At 36.4% G+C, this 19,942-nt stretch overlaps 1 protein-coding gene across 1 annotated transcript in view; it reads right to left on the bottom strand.

The window, feature by feature from the left end:
* Nucleotides 1-19,942, bottom strand: part of ARHGAP42 (Rho GTPase activating protein 42) — a 150,551-nt gene that overhangs the window by 35,507 nt on the left and 95,102 nt on the right. The window contains exons 5-8 of the mRNA XM_027739048.2: nt 17,468-17,569; nt 12,916-13,026; nt 6,525-6,629; nt 2,803-2,932 (exon numbers count right to left, since the gene is read on the bottom strand). Of these exons, the coding sequence (XP_027594849.1) occupies nt 2,803-2,932; nt 6,525-6,629; nt 12,916-13,026; nt 17,468-17,569 (448 nt within the window). The remainder of the gene's footprint in view (nt 1-2,802; nt 2,933-6,524; nt 6,630-12,915; nt 13,027-17,467; nt 17,570-19,942) is intronic.

Below are 19,942 nucleotides of genomic sequence, written 5' to 3'. Positions count from 1 at the left end.
GCACTGCTGTGAATCTAAACACAAAACCCTCTCGATCTTAAGCTCAATGGTATTTTAAACTTGGTCCATGCTAATGCAGCTTAGATACAGGCGTTTATAATGTGTCCTTCACTGTGAGGCCATGGAGTAAATCCTCCCACCATTTCGAGAACTCTCTCCACATCCTAGAAATACAGTTAAGATCTCCCACATTTTTCTGAGAAAAAAAGTTTAATGTACCAGAGGAAAAACACAAGCTCCCAGATTCTTACAGATACGTCTGGAGGGGTGATGCACTTCAGAGGACAGGATAATTCAGGTTTTTGCAGTGTGCTGACTGCTCCCCCTTGGGCCGGAACATTATGGCTATACCTGCACTGGTTAATAAACAGTGATGGCAGCATTTACCATGACTAGGTAGCACAGGTAACTTGGAAAAATCTTTTCGATTTTTAAGAATAGGAAATTTAGTGCAGAGGGTGGGATATTTTGTGTAAGATTGTCTCAGTGGTAGGGAACAGTTCCATTTATTTTACTAGCATTGACACAGTTTCCGGGTACTCAGCTCCAGAGACCAAACACGCTGGCTACGTGAAGAGGTAACGAGAAGGAAGAGCACTTCTTTCCTCTTGGACAGCATTATGCTTCAGAGCCTAGAATTATAATATGGCCCCCTTCTGCAAAGCTATAACAAATGGAGGTGTCAAAGCAGAGAAAAATACACATATATATCTAAAATGCAGTATTGTAACTTTTGTGTAAATTCTGAGTAGAAAAGGACTAGATGAGACTTTCAACCCACACGTGATTTTCCAATTCATTTCAATGAGAGTTAGTCATAGGAAAAACATGACATTGATTTTTTCAGACTACAGTATGTATGGATCTATTAATTCTTTTTAAAATCTGTCATGATTTAGGAATGGTATTCCCCAATTCAGCATTCCCACTAAAATACTCCAAACCAATGCACCGCTTGCTCACTCCCCATCCTTCCCCCTAACTCTCCTGCAGCGGGATGGAGAGGAGAATTGCAGGAATGAAAGGTAAAGATCACGGGTTGAGATAAGAACAATTTACTAGAAACAGCAATGAAATAAGAAAACAAACAGTAATAGCAACACTATTAATAACAGAGTGGCCAAGAGGCAACCAATTCCTGTGTGAGTGCTCACCACGTGGAAACACTAGACAATACCTGACTGCTCCCTCTGCCACGCTACGTGACCCAAAAGGGACCCCTTCCCATGTCCCTGGAAAATGACATAAGGTAGTATACTATAACCTCCAGGTCCTATCCATGCCTCTCATGGATAACTGAAAAAACTAACCCTGTCCTGGCCAGAACCAGGACAAAATGAAAGAGCTCCAACTTTAAAAAATGTATTTTAAGGGGTTTGGTTTTTTTTTTTTTAATGTAAAGAGTTAAATAAAAATGGAAGGTGTTGAAAACAAATCTAGTAGTTTTACTATAGATACAGTGGCTTTGCCTTCTAAATGTAGCCACAAAGGTGATGGTCATATGATAGACTGCATCAATCATGTAAGCTGGATGTCTGGAAATTCAGAAATGCAGATGTGGGAATTTACAGGGACTGCTATGCTGACTTCAAGAAAGCTCTCCCATTGCCTGTGTTTTGGAGGAAAGTAACATCATGATTCAAAAAGTCAACTGGTTATGCACCCGCAGAAGTTACCTGTTCTGCTCTTATATTTTATTTCCACTTAGTACAACAAAATCTGTAATTATTCTGAATCAATTTTTTCTCTGATGGCAATTCATTCTCTCTTTTAGCGTATATAAGAAGGCTGAGCACTCTCAAAGCAATTTTTGATTGTAGTCAGTACCATTTTTTTCAAAAATTACCATGACACATATCAGTAATAAATATATATAGAATTTACTTTCAAAAATAGCAAACATTTAACCCAGTGACCCACAATTTGACAAGAACCTATAGGATGACAGTTGTAGGAACATAAACTTGCATGACAAGGAATTATACAACTAGTACCTTCCCCACTGCACAGTGATTACAGATCCTCTCACTGTTATTCCAGAATAAACTAATGAACCAACGTCTTTTCAGTAAGAGGATGTCAAGTTGGCCTCTCACTATTTAATGAAGCACAGCATGTGCCCAGTGCTTCACTGCTTTTCACCTTCCCCCATTAGCAAGGCTCTGGTCCACTTAACACAGGTTTCTTTTATGATTATTACACAATTAAAATATAGAGGGTCTTCTTAAAACTTTCAGTGCTATCGAGGGTAAAAGAGGATGAGCTTAACTAATATAAGATTTTATTTAGATGACTTTTCTCTTACATCATTGATTCCCATTAAGTGTATGCTCATTTAGTCTTAAGATGGCTGGGTCAGTGGAGATCCCTGGCACAAGATGCTCCTGATGGCTCAACTACAGGCCCTGTTCATGCAGGGAAAGTCCAGGTGACAGGAGGGAGCCAAAGCAGAGTTCTGGGAACTTGCAGCAAGGCACAGGGCAGCCAGCCAGTGCAGAACTTGTTACCAGTGAGCCACTGGGGCAAACAATAGCAAGGACCTTCCCACAAGGATCCAGAGAGCAAGAGCTCAGTTGCTTACAAGTGTTTTGATTACCATTCCATCTGACTGTAGCTACTCTGAGTGCTTTTTGAAAAATCAAACCCTTATTTTTCTTTTAAACTTTTCAATCATTAGGAAAGTAACTAGAGCAGAAGCCCGCAGCCATTCAAACACAGAGCTGTTGATTTGTCCTGCTAACTAAACCATATCCTCGTTCTCGCCTTTCAAATTAAATCAAAAGATACATCTTTTGTACTCACGTTTCTCCTGCACATAGAGATAGCCTTCCATTGTCCATTGACTTGGTGGTCTGTAATCCTGGTTGGCTGATTTCATTCTTTGCATGAGTCTCTCCACTTCCTGCCTAGTGCTTTCAAAGTTATTCCGAGTCTAATACCCGGAAAAGGAAACAAACAAAACCCCACATTATCTCATACAAGTACTGAAACAACAATGAAGAAGTAATTATTAATAATGCCAAATAGCCTGTATCAGAGACCAACAGAAACATCTGCCTGAGACATAAAAGGAAAAAAAAAGGCAATAAAGAATAACACTCTTCACTTCTAGAAGCCTAGGAATAACATGCTAATGAAGAATTCAACTTAAGTACACAAGTGTAAAGGAAATGTAGCTGAGAATAGCACCATTCCTCTTTCTGCAGGTCACTAACCTCAGACAGGAGCCATTTCATATCTTTCAGTATGCTTACACAGTATTTTGCAGACAGATGCAGGCTTTCTCTCTGTATACTCTAGGATTCTCAGACAGAAGCCTGGCTAAACTAGAAGCTGCTGACAGCTTATTCTGAAACCTGAAGTAATAAGACCCACTGAACCACCTGAAGTACAGTGCAGAAAACACTAGTCTAGGTTAAAGCCAGGCTAATGTATCCAGACAGCTGTGATTTCTCCACATGTGGAAGCGACAAATGTACTGTGTATCCATATCCACAGCAATACCACAAGTGCTGATGCTCAGAACAGTCAGGTTATTGGCACTGTCATGAATGTTTTTTGATAGGACTATGCAAACATCACATTTTAGTATAACAAAAATATGGTATGTAAGAAACAGTTCACAAGTAGTAGAACTGTGCCAAAAGCATGGAAGTACTGTTTCTATCCTAAATATCACGTATATAACCTGGCATCTTGCAAAGCAAACAATTACAGCACTAAGATGTGTTTTCCATACTTCCTATGAATTCAGTGAGGCTAGGGTTTCCCTCCATGCACCTAGCATGGTATAGTAGAGGAGAATTATTGTGAGGTGCCAGAGGTTTGATAGGTTGTTATTAATATATAAGATATTGAACACTCTGTTCCTACAGGTCATAGAAAAAAATAAAGATTTCAGTAATGTTTCTAGAAAATCATCTATGGACTCTAATCCTGACTAGTCAGAAAGATACTCTCAGGACTTTATACTTTCCACTTTTCACAGGCCATTCATGCAGTTAGTTGTGCTATAGTATAATAATACATGATTAATCTACTTTTTGAATACAAACATTATTATTAGAGAGGAAGTAAAATTCTACTCTGAACTTTTCAGATTTGAGACCTTCAAGAGAGACATGTCATTGAAGGAATGTTCCCACGTTGAGAGTTTATGTCTGTCTATTAAGTCCTTAATTACTTTTTAGCAGCCAGGTCTCTGAACCAAATTATAGAAAACAAAGCCAAATGGACATATAAAGTATGTCACTGGCCAGTTGAAACAGTTAAAGCGACAACAGGTCACGTTAGAACATGGTGACCTGTTAAGAGCTGTTGGTCTGCTACTACTCTCCTACTCCTGTGGCTGTTACCACTCCTGCTCTAACCAGTAGGACAGAAACAGCAGTTCAAGTCGACTGTTCTCCAAGACCTGAACATGCAATGCAGTGGTGAGGAGTACTTTTGGCAGCTATAACAAACAGGTTGAACACAATTTTCCCTGTCTGCAGTTTGTCTTTCTCTATATAAATTATTTCACTTCAATCTGAAGTTGGGTGATGCTATGAATGGCAAGTCAGAAGAGAGCCCAGCTGGCTAAAGGAAGCTGTGGATCTAGATCTGGAGGCAGAATTCATACTTCTGTCTAACAGGAGTTAATGATGTACTGATCCCACTGTTTCTTCATGGGTATATTTTTTCTAATGTATAAATACAATGAACAAAAATAATCATAATACATTGATACTTCTGCCTAACTTTATATCTCCCTTTATCTCTGTAGTCTATTTACAATAGCAAGTTGCATTAATATAATATTCAGAAAACATTAAATTTAACTATTTCTTAATTAACGCTGACATAGAAAAAAATCCTCTAACAATTCTGCTTCTATAGAATATAGAATTCTATAGAATTCTATAGAATTCTAACAATTCTGCTGCTATAGAATCTTCTATGTGCATAGAAGATACCAACATATTATGACTTACAATGTCAGTTTTGGTCTGTGCTATGGACTCATGCTCCTCTCAGAACTTGCCATATTAAAATAAATAAATTTCTGAAGTGCATTTTTCACCCTTTCAGTGAAACTGCTGTGCAACAACACTGACCTCTTGTGCCTTTATTTGAAAGAGTCTTAGTAGCAAACAAAGTAGAAAACACATAATTTGAAAGGACAAGGGGCTGAGATGCTCTACAGTCAGAGAATATTTGCATTTTGATCCAAAAGGAAAAGGTTAATCATCTAGGAAGTTTAGCCTTATTTCCTCAAGCAGCTTTTAAAATGGAATCTATACCTATGTATGAACAACAAGACATAAAAGGGAAGGGTCTTGCGGAGGTCTTCTGCTGAATGTGTTTAAGTGCAGCAATATCTGGAAGAGTGCAGTACTCCTAAGAATGCAGATCTACATTAACAGTCATTTTCCAACTTTGAGCCAACATAGGCCTCTCTAATAACAAGGTGCTACAGGGAAAATGTCAGTATTTTATTTTTCAGTAACCCACAGGGAATAGCAGTTGAGCACAGTTAAGGTGTTCTTGTACTTCCAGATCTGTTTCAAATTCCCTAAGTTCAGTGGCCAAGGCACTATCCACTAAGGCTGATGTCAGGTATTCTACATGGTTGTAGCTTCTTTGCCTCTAGTGGAGCTACAAAAATTTCTGTCAGGTGTGTCTTTTCTTGAAAGAATAAAATGGATTTAACTTCTTTTTTAAATTTTGTTCTGGACTTTGATATTACTTGGAATGAAAAATACAGGGCTGGCCCAATATGAATATGCTGAATTTCACTTGTATACAGAAGTTATAATGAGTGGAAAAGTATGTTGATTAAATGTGTTTTAGTTATCTCTAATAGGTATGAAATTTTTGGGCATAGTTTGTGCCCAAAATAGGATCTTGTATGGCTCAGACTACCAAATCCAGACCAATCTACAGCAAAAGACCTATCTGCTCAGTTGAGAGTAACTCCGTACACAAAAAAAGAGATTCTTTCTACAGGTGAAACTTAACATTCGTGAGAGCTGCTCATGGAAGAATGTCCCACCAGTTCTTTTATGGTCCAGGGAGCAGCCAGAGAAGGGCTTCCTAAGTATGCTTTATATACAGTGGGAAGTTAGCAGACAGCCAGACAAACTGTATCATTCTATACCAGCTGGAGCATTTTTGGTGCCTTCACTTACTCCAGAAGACAGGTATCACTCTCAAGAAAGCACTTATACAAGTTTAAACTATCCGCACTACTGTGTTTTCTAACAAAGACTTGGTTGCTGTGCTGTTTTTCTTGACCTTCCTCACAAAACTTTGATCTGGAAATCACAAATTAACTATCTGAAGATTAATTTTTCCGAAGTTATTTGCTGTCAGGAATCTTACTTACTTTAACCTTATAAAAATAACTTTTACCTATTTTTATATTAATTTGATTTCAGCTTACTAAAACATTGCAAGATTTAGAGTTTCAATAAAGTGCTAGGAGTCTAATATTCTGAAATTAAATTAGTAAATTAAATGGGATAAATACAAATCATCCTTACGTTCTGCAAATTGAACTGCAGTTGCTGCTTGTATGGTGCAAACTCCTGAGCCAATTCATATCCTTCATGGTAAAATGTAAATAATCCTTGAAGAAAGGCCAAGAGCTGAAAAGGTAAAATTGAGAAGCATTATACATTTTTAACTCCTGGAACACTCTATACTTTATGCACAAAAGCAAAGCTTTGCTGAGAACGAATCCACGGTCAGAACTTAAGAAACAGAAAGAAGTGTTAAACAGTTTTTGCATCATGAAGTCACAATTTACATAATAATTTAATTCACTGTCATAGTAATTTTATCCAGTATTTCAGCTGGAGTCTTTGCTAGTATTCATTTTCCAAGTTCAAACTTTCAGAGTTCAAGATTTTTTTTCTCAAAATATTTTTGCACTTTCTTCATAGTAATTGCTTGGGCTATGACTTATTTTCCACAAATGAGACTTTTGAAACTATGTTTTGGATAGCTTAGTACAACACAAGAAATCCAGACTCTTTCTTCCTGCTCTGAACAAAATGCAAACTCTATCTGGTATGTCTGTGAATGACTCCAACAGAACCACTGAAGTCTGTATATATCCAGTAGAAAAGTCTTTTTACAGTTTGCTTTAAACCAGTGTTCAAGTAGTAAAAGGAGCATCTAGATTTTAGCTCTTGAACTAATGCATTCCTGTCATCTCTTAGTTTTGTAAGCCTTCTAACTTTGCTTTAAATTTTAAAAGCGTTTTAACATTGCTGTAAATAACAAGCATTTAATTTCTTATCAGGGACTGTTCTCTTTGTATAGGTAATTTATATTTAAAAAAAGTTAATAAAACAACAACAAAAAAGATAAATTAATTTGTATGTACAATAACTTAAGCTCTAACAAGAGGAAAGATTTTTCTTAGTATATTACACTACTAAAAAGCTAATCGTCTAGGCTAAGTAACTGGATGTCTAGGCTGCCTCCTAAATCAGTAAAGAACCACAGGTATTCAGGAGCATAATTCTTTTTCCTTTTCCAGACTTCTCCCTCAGGATGGGATGACTGATCCAATGGAAACATTTCTCTCCATTGACTATTGAAGTAGTCTAGACTTAGGCAACAAAAATGCCATTGTTCATATTTAATGCACTTTGCTTTGTGTTACCAGTACCATAGATTACTGTAAGTGGAACAGCTTAAAAATGTAGTTTTTACTGTGTTTATATTTTCTTTACATTTACTCTCAGCCCTACTTGGAGAAGTGTCCTTAAATTGTTCTGCCTCCTCTCTCCTGTTACTCTCTAAGAGACTGCTGAGGGCATGCTTATCTGCCTGCTGTTTTGCTGCATTAGTAAGTTAAAGCAGTTCAAGGTTAACAGACCATCAGTGCTGGCACAAATGCAAACATGAGGATAAGGTTGGGAGAAGGCCTTTGCTCTTGGTTTTTTCTGGTGTTGCAGGATCAGCTGAAACCCTGGCCTCAGGCAGAGATGGTGTGGGCCAACAGCTGCCCAGTAAACTGGTCACAGAGCTTGCAGAACTGAGAAGATCCTTGGACATCAAAGTAAGTTTTTGTGGAGGCCTCTGCAGTGGGTATGAATTCCTGAACTGTATTCCACTACCAAACAAACAAATGAAGGCAACACAGTCAAGTGGAGTGCTCCACATCTTGTGTAAATTGTCTGTCTATCTGAAATCATTATCTCAGCTAAGGACCTGACCTTGAAAGTCTCTTATTGGTTAACCAATATTGGTTAACCACCAATTCAGGTGGTTCTGAGGAAGGTCCAAATACAACAGTTTATCTTAAGAAGCTCCAATTGCATAAATATATAGAAAGAGTTATATAATTTTCTATAACTTTAGACTATAATTGTAAATTTCTATAATTCTAGAAAGAATTCCATAATAGAAAAGAAAGAAAATTAATCTTGCTTTTTTATGAATAGAGCATAAAAATAAGTAAATTATAACTAAGGCTCTGCTCTGGCTCCAATTATGTGAAGCCTGCGCTCACAGTCTACATCCAGTTACTTATCAGTGTCCCCAAATACAACTCCTTCAGATGCAGCAGCATAACTACTCCTGTGCTTGCTCTGGAGTGGTTCAGTCTAAAGGATTAACATAACCTGTAAGTACAAGTTTGATGCTAAACCCACCCCTTTCAGCTAAAGAGGTACTGCAGGAGTAGCATGAGTGCTTAGCAAAACTGCAGCCACATCACAACGTTAGAGCACACCAAAATTACAATAAAAGAACTAGTGGGAGAAAGTTTCAGTGTGTCACCTTATGCCTGAATTATAAAGACCAGTTTACAGAGTATTTCAGGAGAATGTACTACAAACTGTTTAAATTTCATCTTCAATACTTGAAGAAAACCATTTTCCACCATACAAAACACTTTTACAAAGTATACTGAGAAATACCAAGGAAAATATTCAACACAAGATGGCAGCAAAATTGAATTTATCAGAAAGCAAAAATACAGCAGCAAAGAAAAAAAAACAAACCCTGAGAAAAATCTGAATTCATTTTGTTTAAAACACTTCTCAGGTATTTTGGCAGTTGTGCATTGCAGAGGGTCTGGCCCTGAGGTCCTCTTGGTCAAATACTCTCTGAGCACTTAGAAAAATAGGAATAAAAGAAAAATATTATGCAAGTCCTATATCAGCTTATTCAAGTTCTGTGCTTAAACAATGTGACACTGAGGATGATATTTTTTTCAAAATATGTGTCACTAGCAGTGGAAAAACAATGATCAGAAAATGCCCTGTACCCAATGGGCCTATGCCATTGAGGCAATGCCATAATCACTTCGATTGACAGGTACAGCCATAGCTCTGCACAGAAGAGATCTAAAAGCCAAGGACTTTTGCCGTAGGCTTATGCTTATAGTGGGGTTTTCTTTTTCCTGGTGTTAGTGCTGCTGAAGGCAGACTCATAATTTTAAAGCAATTAATATTAAATAGAATAGAAAAAAATAGTAAAAACAAGAATAGAAAATCAGTGCTTTTCCTTTCAAAGAAAATTTTCAGAATGTATTTTGAGGTGCTCTTCATACATAAAGAGGTAATTTGTTTCATCAAACATCACAAACAATGCCTGATGCTTTCATATCGCAATTTTTCATTTTAACAAGTGCCTTATAGTTACCTCATTCTGAGTATCTAATCAGTCACATCAATAAAGAGTGTGGTCTGAACTCCGTAATACAAAGCTACTCACCACCTCAGAGCCATGAGGATTTCAACACAGAACCTGAAACTAAATCCAACTACTTCTGAGACTTTATTTATTTTTATGTAGAGCTGGTGACCTCAAGATTGCCTGGTCATTTCATTCTCACAGGAAGAAGACTGTACTTAGGTTTCGGGTAGGGGAGGAATTTAACCTTTGGCTTGCAGCACATCAGCCAGAAGTCCCTGTCTCCCTGTTTTCATTTTACTTATAAACAGATAGTGCTTACTCTTCAGATTAAAGTGAATGAAGTTAATAACATAGAAAATTCAAGAAAGAGGAAATCAAGTTTAATGTCCACTGTGAAGTCTCATGGAAACGCATACAATTATAGGCAGGGTTTTTGGTTTTGCTGTTCTTTCTTTCTTTTCTTTAAATAAACATTTAATGGACCACCCCACACATTTCAGATAGTTTACTGCTAATGAACTCTATGCCCTGATTTCTACAGCAGAAGGAAGTCCCGGCATCACCAAAGGACATCTAGGAAGGTGTTTGCGTTTTTTTAACAAGCATAACATCCTCAGAAAGTGGCATTGGTTTGGACTAGCTTCTTTGGGCTCACAAAGGAAAAACTAGCAAGACAGATTAGTGTCACTTACTTTGTTTTTTTGTTTAACTTGATGTAAAGTAAATTTTAACGTTAATTTGACCTTCAGAAAAAGTTCAAATTCATGATCTCTGTGAAAACCTGAGTTGTTTTTTTTTCTTGGAAACAATCAAGATCTAGGAGGATCACAAATAGGAGTATGTCAGTTACTCACACTAATACACATTAGCGGCCCCTTCAATCAAGATGCAGAGAACAACAGAGAAACCCAGGGCCCTGGAAGCAGCTGCATAAGTCTACCTGAAATATTATAATCCTCTATTCTGTGTCCGAGTCATTAGCATGTACCTTAAAATCTTTCCCTATTCTCCTTCAGGAAAGAACATACTCCACTCTTACCAACTTCTACTGCCCTAGCTGTAACCCACCTGGCAATTTTTGCCAGGTTATTGCTCCCGCTCTGGTTCCCAGATCATCCCTATCCTCTGGCACGGAAAACCTGAAGGTCTTGAAAGGAGGTCCAGCAGATCGTTTGCTTTTCAAGTTCTATTCCCATGCCATGAACTTATCCTTCTTTCATATGGGCATCACAGTTTCCTCCTTCACTGCACTAACAGATTTATTTTGTTAAACACTCCTTCAAAGAGTCTATTAGCAACACATCAGACCAAGAATTATACAGAGATGTGACACTGCTGATAAATCGGAGACATGGCTAGCACATGCACTAGAATGCCCCACAACCATCAGAGCTGCTAAGGAGGAATGTCTATATAGACGCACATCACCAGGCATCGTCCACCATCTGAATATCCATAGAGCACATTTTAGAAAGCCTATTTTGAAGTTTTTGTGGGGGGTTTTTTGTTTGGTTTTGTTTTGGTTTGGGTTTTTGTTTGTTTTGTTCATTGTCATTATTTTTTTTCATTTTTTTTTCTCATGGTATTGCTGATTTGTATTATAATTTACTTGGCATACTTTGCCTTATGGGTTTTAGTAAATGGTTTTATTCCAGCATTTTGTATGTAACAAACTAGAAACATAAAATTAAGAATTTTGAAGGTTCAAAATTTTATAACTGATGTTATAATTTAAGCTCTGTTTATATTCAGCTTGATTATAAATAAATTCACACCCAGAGTCAGACGACACTGCCTGCAAGGGCTATTATTGCCCAGTGTATTCCCCACACCTTCCAGAGTATTTCCCATATTTTCCTCTGGAAAAACAAGTAATGAGCTGTATGCAACAAATAGCATACTGGGCTGAAATGCCTACTGGTCTGAGACAGTATAGAAACTGATCCACTCAAAAGTAAATTTTACCTATTTTAACTATGTGCAATTGCACAATATTTTCCAGTGTAAAAGTCTTTTCAATACTGAAAGTTTCTATTACATTAAAGGAGCATAAAGTCTTCTATACTAGGGTCAGAGTCAGGTCAAGATTGCTAGATTTTTCCAGGATGTGAGAGTTTTGCAGAAGGAGACAGAGAGAGACACTCTGGATTAATCTGTGACAGGTAGAAAAATATTCTTATTTAGGAATCCGAGTAAAGTTTTAGTCCCTAAGATTTGGCAGCTGTACGCCATAAAGATAGGATTTCTGTTAAGTACTGCTTGCTGAATCCAGGTTCATTAGTTTGCATCAATGTCAAACATTCACTACACAATACATTCTCATCTCATGGAAAGAAGGCATCTGAGAAGCTCTTCTTGATGACAGTAGGTGTTAGAGATATAATTCAACTTTTTTCACAGTCAAGAGTGTTGCTTCAGTAGTTACAAGGAAGCTGGAAGATGGTGTGAAGAGGGAGAAAAAGTTATATTTGTCATGTTCCTCTATCATGACTGACATTCTGCTATGCTCAGTAGGCTTAATGGGAAGGGACAGATGACACTGGAAGTTCTCTGTCAAGGGCTACAGGTACTAACTAAATGAGGCAACTGGCAAGCTAGTCCTGTATGACATGAACAGTAATACTACTAATATGCCACAGAAATATGCTAGCACATCGTACACATCATGCTGCTTTTGGTACTGACTGACCGAGAAGATAGCTGGGAGATGAGGGGGTGCAGAAACACAGTCCAGAAGAAAATCCCAGACCTAAATATGGACTTTGAAACACAACTTTATCTTACTCTTTAATGAAGTGCCAACACATGCTTTCCTTTATGTGCAAAGTACACTAAAGACAAAGGGCTCCACCAACAAAAAATAAACCAACCTATCCTACAGAAAAGTTGATTTTTCACTTTATTTCATATGTAAATCAGAAGAACGTACGTGTACACTACATACATGAAATATTTAAATTAAAAAACTGGCTTAAAATTTAAGCCATTAAATCACAGTATTAGTTAACATCCATTATGTGTTGCACAGACACAACATTACATGCTGTCCCATTAAAATGTTATACACACTTCAAGTCATCAGACATTTCATTTCACAGTAGATATGAAACTCTTATGTAATCCTTTAATAAACATGGAAAGTGCCCAAGTCAAGATCTTAATGTTTATGTACAAACAACCTGCATTCACAACTTTAAAAAGGAGCAAAAAAAATCAATAATTTAAATTAAATTTTTAGCTTTAAATGTGTCCATTCTAAGAAAATAAAACAAAACTTACAGGTTCTACAAATTCAAATTTCTTTTTCTCTTGTACTTCTTGAATTTTAAAAACATATTCTAATGATGCTTCATAAAAGTTCTGATGTTCTCTGTCAATCTGTGTATCTGCCTAAAAGACAAAATGAAATACAGACAATATCAATTTAGTCTCATGATGAAAGACTATGTCTTTACCAAACAGATTTTCCATAAAATTACTTTACAAGTTTCATGGGGTTCAGTTTTCTTCCTGAAAATTGGAATACCTCCTTAAAATAGCTCAATGCAAGTTTAAGAAGCTAACATTACACATTTTAGCCTCATGCCTTTTCCCCTCTTTTTTTCCAGTTTGCTCTTCCTTTTTTCACTTTCATATTCTAGTTTTTAGGAAAGCCTGGAGGGGAAGAAAGGTGGCAGCAGGTACTTGGTGTATGCAAGTTTAGAAAAAGAAATAAAAGTGAGTAGCTTAGGAATCAAAGAGAAACAAAAAGATAATTATTTCTATTGAAATGTTTAAGTATCACATGCACTGAAATGGTATCTATTTCTCAGCTTCAAATACCTTCTCAAGAACATTTTTCTTTCTTAAATAGGTTGTCTTTAGCATTGACATCTTGCAACTTGTTATTTTATAGGATGAATCACATGCTCTTGGAATGTAAACATATTTAAGTCCTTAACCTCATAAATAAAATATTTTTCAAGTTTTAATTTTCAAGTGACAGAACTACAAGGCAATACTTGTCAAAAGTGCCTGACTAATACCACCCACCATGGCGATCCAGTACCAGAACAGTGTCTTCTGCCTAAACAGCTAAAGAATTAACTCTTATCAGCTGATAAAGAGTAATAGGCTTTTATCCTCAATTTAAACAAGCCACAGGAGAGGGAAGTAACAGACAAGCAGCGTAGCATGTAGATAATGCTAAAAGGAGATGCAGATTCTATTTTAATTCATCCTTCTTCAAAAAAAATTATTTTCTCAAGCAAATCCCTTTTGGGCTGCATTAGGTTTATGGTCTTTGGTCAAAATTTTTTCATGGATTGACAATGCGAGTAAGACCACTTCACTTACTTTTGATGTATGCCTGTTAAAATACAGAAGGATACTTCTGTATATTCTCTAGTTCAATTCTGGCATTAAAAATAACAAATGTGGGGAAATTGGAAAAGCTTGATGTTGTCTTCCCTTGAAAAGAAACCAGCAAACATATCATAAAAGAGGTTTAGTACTTTTAACAGTATAAAAGCAAAAAGTTCAGTGTTTTCTTTCAGGCAGGAGTTGGTCATCAATAGCATCATATATAATTAAGATTGCTTGTTTAGTCAAGGACATCTTACTACTGTGATTTGGCTACACAGACTCTTAATATTGATCCACCTCCCTAGCCCAGTGCTCTAACACTACTTCAACACATGGGCCTCAATGTTATATTTCAAGTGATTCAGCACCAGCATTTCCTTCCGATGCCTATAGCAAACAAACAAACAAAAAATCAGTAAATTAAGTACACAAACTAATATTATGAAGCAGAAATCAAACACTCAAAATGCTAATAATGAACCACTCTATCTCAAAATTAACTCCGCGATTTGCCATTCATGTGGTGTGTTTGGCTACTGTTTTCTCTGATACTCTGTTAATAATTTTATTTCATAAAAAAATGTATCACAAAGTCAGTGCTACATAGCTGAACCAAAGCAGTTGCCACCACTTTGGGACATGATCCAAGAATCCCTTGCTCATAAAAGTGGCATCAATAAGCACGTGAGACAGACCTCAGCTCTCAATTTAATTGTAAGTAAATAATAAAATCTAGTTTTAGAAATTATCTCTTTCAGGCTTTGGCTCAGAAAAGGTATTAAACACCTAATTAAATCCATCTCTATTCTGAATAGCATTTAAGCAGGTTGTAGTTGTAATGACACTTTCAGCAACCAAGTACCATCTCAAATATGGCTAGGCTCCTAAATTAAGGCCATAATCACCACCAGTGAAGAGGGACTATATCAGAATTTCACAAATATCACAGAATCACAGAATATGCTGAGTTGGAAGGGATCCACAAGGATCATCGTGTCTAACTCTTAGCCCTGCACAGGACCAATATACAGTCTGTAGAAGCTTATGAATTTGTGTGAACATCAAAGGATTCAGATTTGTAAGAATCACTTTGAAAGTGATTTTAAAGTTTCAAAAGGTGAAAGGATTTTCATGTTTTCCTATGACTTCAAGCTTCATGTATAAAATGAAGACATTTGATGTATATGATTTTGAGTCTCTATGTGTATGATATCTAGTTATAGTGAGTAATATTTTCATTGATGTAGGCTATCACTACAATGTATACCAGAACATCACATAAGCTTAGGGACTGATTCTGGAACAGATTTCAGACAAATGAAATCAGAAGCTTATTAACTTTCTCACATCATTCAATTCTGCCCATTTTCTGCTCCTCTATGGGCTTCCCTAGGCAGTGAAAAGATCCTACTACAAAGTCTCTTTTTGGTGCTAAAGGAAAAAAGCGTAGTCATCTGAGTCTTGCAGGCTCTTAAAATATCCAACACATTTCAGTTAGGTGAATATATGCAAACTACTCTCTACAGAATATGTTCAGACCATCAAACTTCAGATGCCTAATTAAGGTGATCTCAACTGCAGAGCCCAACAGAGTACAAGAACTGATCCTTGCTCATCCCAGTACTCCTTAACCCACATAATGTGAGGAGGTATCAAGAAACCTCATAAATCCAAGGAAATGGCAAGTTTAAAAAGAAGCATTTTTTCTGTGTAACTGCAGCAGTCAAAAAATGGTATTCCCATCTCACTAAATGCATGATACTGGCTTGAGGCGTGGACTTCCCTCACCTGAACTGAACATCAAAGTCCCAGCTGCTAGAACCACTTGGTTCTTTGCTCATGCCCTGGTTCTGCTGTGGGTAGAACCAAAAGACTCCATCCTGGACATCCGTGCTATAAATGGGACTCACCCAAACCACTCTGGATACGAGTCAGCACTTATCACTTGGATTTCAGGCCAGGAATTAGTGCTTGGCCTCCTTTTATTTACAATACAGATACAGGCCAAAAGTCTCCCTAATTAAAATTTTTGGTACCGATTTGCTATTGTACCTTCTGCTTATGGCAGGTCTATGTTGCTGATTCAGCCCATCTTCAGCTGCAGAAAACTGGGGAAGACAGAAATGCCCTTGATTCTTTACAAGGGAGGCATCTGGGAAAGCAGAAAACCTCAGCCTCAGTTACAAGATTTTAAATCCAGATATGTCACTTAAGGACACAGTGGAAAATATTATTCTGGTTTTTCATTAGTTTATATACTTGAGTCAAATCCACTGTTATTCTACCATAGTTTATTAAATTCACAGTTGTTACTTTTCACTTCAGTTGCTACTTTTAGACTGCAATTATTCTCATGTCTCAAGAGTAAAATATTTTATTTGTTTTATTTTATTTCTATTCTAGAGCAATTTGGTGCTTAAGTTCATTTTTCCACATTTTGGTAAGAAATTTTTTTTTTCATCTGGAGCTTAGCCTCTAACAGAACTGCTTCTTTATCAATACGCAAGATATGTAGAAAAAGCGAAAGCTCTGACATACAAATTGAATAATTAACCAATCCTACCTAACTGATGTCTGATATAGACTGACTACAGCAATTCACAGGTATATAAACATTATTACAAATTTTGAATTGCTAAGCCTTATTTAATTTGAATTCTAATATTACTGGTAAGCATGAAAAAAACCTACGACTTGTGACTGAGTGATGGTCACATCTCTGGTGAAAATTCCATCTGCAAACTAATCCCCATGATTTAAGAGCCATCATGACAAGAGTTATCCCATCAAAATAATTTTTAACTATTTTTGGCATAAATCCCAAAATATCATTGATACCATATTGCTGGGTTTACTATAATTTGCTTCAAAGACAAATCACAATTATTTCTACCAGCATACTGAAAAGCCCTGGAATCCTCCTGTTAAACTAGAAGTCTTCATGGTTTGTGTTTTTAACAGAAAAGAATTAGCCATACAGGCTCTTCAAAGCTGAAGTTGTGGATACAATTTCAGGGCATGATGCTGCAATCTCAGAATGAAAAAGAGGAAAAAAGAAGAAGAAAAGAGTATCATTAAAGTGATCTCAGTTCAGTCTTCCAGCTTAAATTTTATGTGAAAGAGAAGTGCAATTTCATTGATTAATACATTAAATAGCAAAAACCCCCCAACAATTAATAAACTGACTTTCAAATATTCCACATTTAGCTTATCAAACTCACACTTTTATTATAGTAATATAATTCCATTGTAACCAATAAACACTAGCTGTACTTGAAATACACAAAGTTGCACAGGTAGAATATTGCTTTGTTAAAATATTTAACAAATATTTGTGTTGTATAAATTGCAGTCACAACAAGCATGACTACAAGAAATCACCACAATTTCACATTAACAAGCTACAGCATGTCTTGAAGAGAACCAGTTTGTTATCACGATTTCTATGCAAATGTGAAACTGGGTAACAGTGCGTTCAAGTGCTTACATCTTGCAAATGAGATTCTTTCTTCTTTGCTGATAAATTTAAGTGCTTCTCTAAGATGGAATAATATTTCTCACTTTCCTTGTCAAACTTCTTCTTCCCATCCTGAAAAACAAAACATTGCCAAGTAAAGTACTTGACTAAATATTACAGCTCACTTAAAAGAAATAACAGGTGCCAAAATATGGCTGGTTATAAAACCATTTTTGTTGATTCCAATATTTTTAGAGTTTAATTCTGAATTGGACCTGAAGATACTAGGAGTACTGCTTCAATTATCAAAAGCAATATTAGGTAGGATTTTTCCCGTAAATAATCAACTCATACAACAGACTCGCATGGTTTCCCATAGTAAATATACACAAGGTTTTATGTAGGTGGTATCTTTCTAGGCAGACATTCATCCTCCCCTAGTTTTATAAGTGTACCTAACTGCCACACTGCCTTTGTTGAAAAAAACCCAAAACACTGTGTAAGAGGTGAGTATAAAAAATGTGATGATGATATAGGCCTATCCTTTGCATTTAACACTAATATGCTTATTTTTCATCCATACTCTAAAAATATGAGGATGATGGAAAAGCATATGTGTGGCTGTAAAAGGAAATTGGTGCAAAAGTCTGTTTCCAGTAATATTCCGATGTGTCTGAATATTTAAGCTTGCCTCATTTAAAAGAGTTATCCTGCCTTTTTCCTTTCCCTTAAAGTTTTTCCTTTCCCTCCTCTTAAAGTTTTTCTCATCACGTGTAGCCAATCTTCTCATTTCCACTGTAAGACTATTTTAATATGTGATAATACAAAGGAAAGCTACTACGCTGAGAACTAAGAAACATCTTATTTTCTGTATTTGAATTCAGAATTCATACTTCAAAATTTTTAAATCTGCTATTCTGAAATTTAAGAAAAAGATAGCTTTCTCAAAAGCTTTTCCATCTCTCAAGAAGTACCAAATTTCAAAAAACAGGAGAATGGATCAAAGTCAATATCTCATCAGAGAATCATTAATGATAAAAATATAATTTTTTAGTTAAATAATTATATATCCTCTAATTAAGAGCAACCCTCTGCCAATGACTTTTACAGTCTTAGATAAGTCCTAATGATTAACAAGTTGAATGTTTTGAGAAAACAAAAAAACCCTCAAGACAAACAGTCCTACTTATACATGTGCAAAAACTATTAATTGCAGAAAAAATAATTACTGGACATCATGCAGTAACATCAGGTCATTTTAAGAACTGTAGTGATTCTTTCCCTGACCCCTTCTCCCTAGAAATTGTTATATACAAAACCAAATAACTAGCTTGCATTGTAGCCCCAACCTGTTTCCTTTTTCATATCATGGGAAAGTCAGGTTAGTCAAAGAACTAAGACATAGGAGGAAGAATTTAATGACAAGAATTAAAACTTATCAACCAGCTGTAACAACAAACCACTTACTGATTAGCTCCGGTGACTAAAGCTCACAATGGTAATTATACTTGATTGTAAAACATATCATATACCTTATATCTTGCAGAAAGTTCAAATATATTTAGTATGAAAAATATGCACAATTTTAATGTTCTCACTACCCCACAGCAGAGATATCTCCAAAAGACACCATAAGTAAAAGAAGGTCCTTGACCCAACAAAATATTAAATAACAATACAGAAAAATTCCCAATGCCTTCTAGATTTAATTACAGATATGCATATATGAGGATAAAAAGGTAAATAGGAAAATATATCTAAATATATATGTAAATATATTCCAAAATCTTTCCCAAACACATTTTTTGAAGAAAGAAAGAGAGAAGGCAGAAGGCAAGAGTTCCTAGATGACTGATAAGTCAAGAAATCAACTCCTGCGGGACTGAAATCACAGGTCAGTTCCACAGCCACAGCTTTATTGGAGAATACTCAAGTGCCAGGTTTTTATGATGAAGGAAGAGCAACCTGAGTATTTCAACTTCACATCTGGTCACTAACAGAAATTCAGTGCAGTTGATCACATCCCACAGATATGTACCTTTTGAATAGTGCAGCTAGTTACATACTGTCTTATCTTCTGAGACAATGATGTTAAGTGCTGGGCTAGGAATATGAACCAGACTATTATAAAACCCTAGTAACAGAGGTGGCAAGTCACCATCTTGAGGAAATTCTCAAGTCAATGCAAACCTGATGCAATGAAAAATGCAAAGAGAATTACTTTTTAGGGTTTTTTTTTCCCCATGTCACTGAAAGTTGGGAGAGGAGTCTGCCTGATCACAATATTTATGCCTTTGGTCACAAGCTACTGGAGTTCATTGGTGGATACCCTGTCCATTAGACCATCTACATCAGCAGGTAACTTGACACAACCTTTGACAATGAGGCCTGGCTGCGGATAACATGTACTTCACATTTGGGTTTGATGTTGTGCTTGCCTCAGATGCAAGACCAAAGGAATGAGCCAAGGAGCCATGGGCAAACCTCCTGCAGGATTATCTGTTT

The sequence above is a fragment of the Pipra filicauda genome, unplaced genomic scaffold (genome assembly GCF_003945595.2).
Source record: "Pipra filicauda isolate LSUMZ 115617 unplaced genomic scaffold, ASM394559v2 scaffold117_size3949168_pilon, whole genome shotgun sequence".
In the NCBI taxonomy this organism is placed as follows: domain Eukaryota; kingdom Metazoa; phylum Chordata; class Aves; order Passeriformes; family Pipridae; genus Pipra; species Pipra filicauda.
The sequence above is the reverse complement of the archived record's forward strand: the minus strand, read 5'-3'. Positions and strand labels throughout refer to the sequence as shown.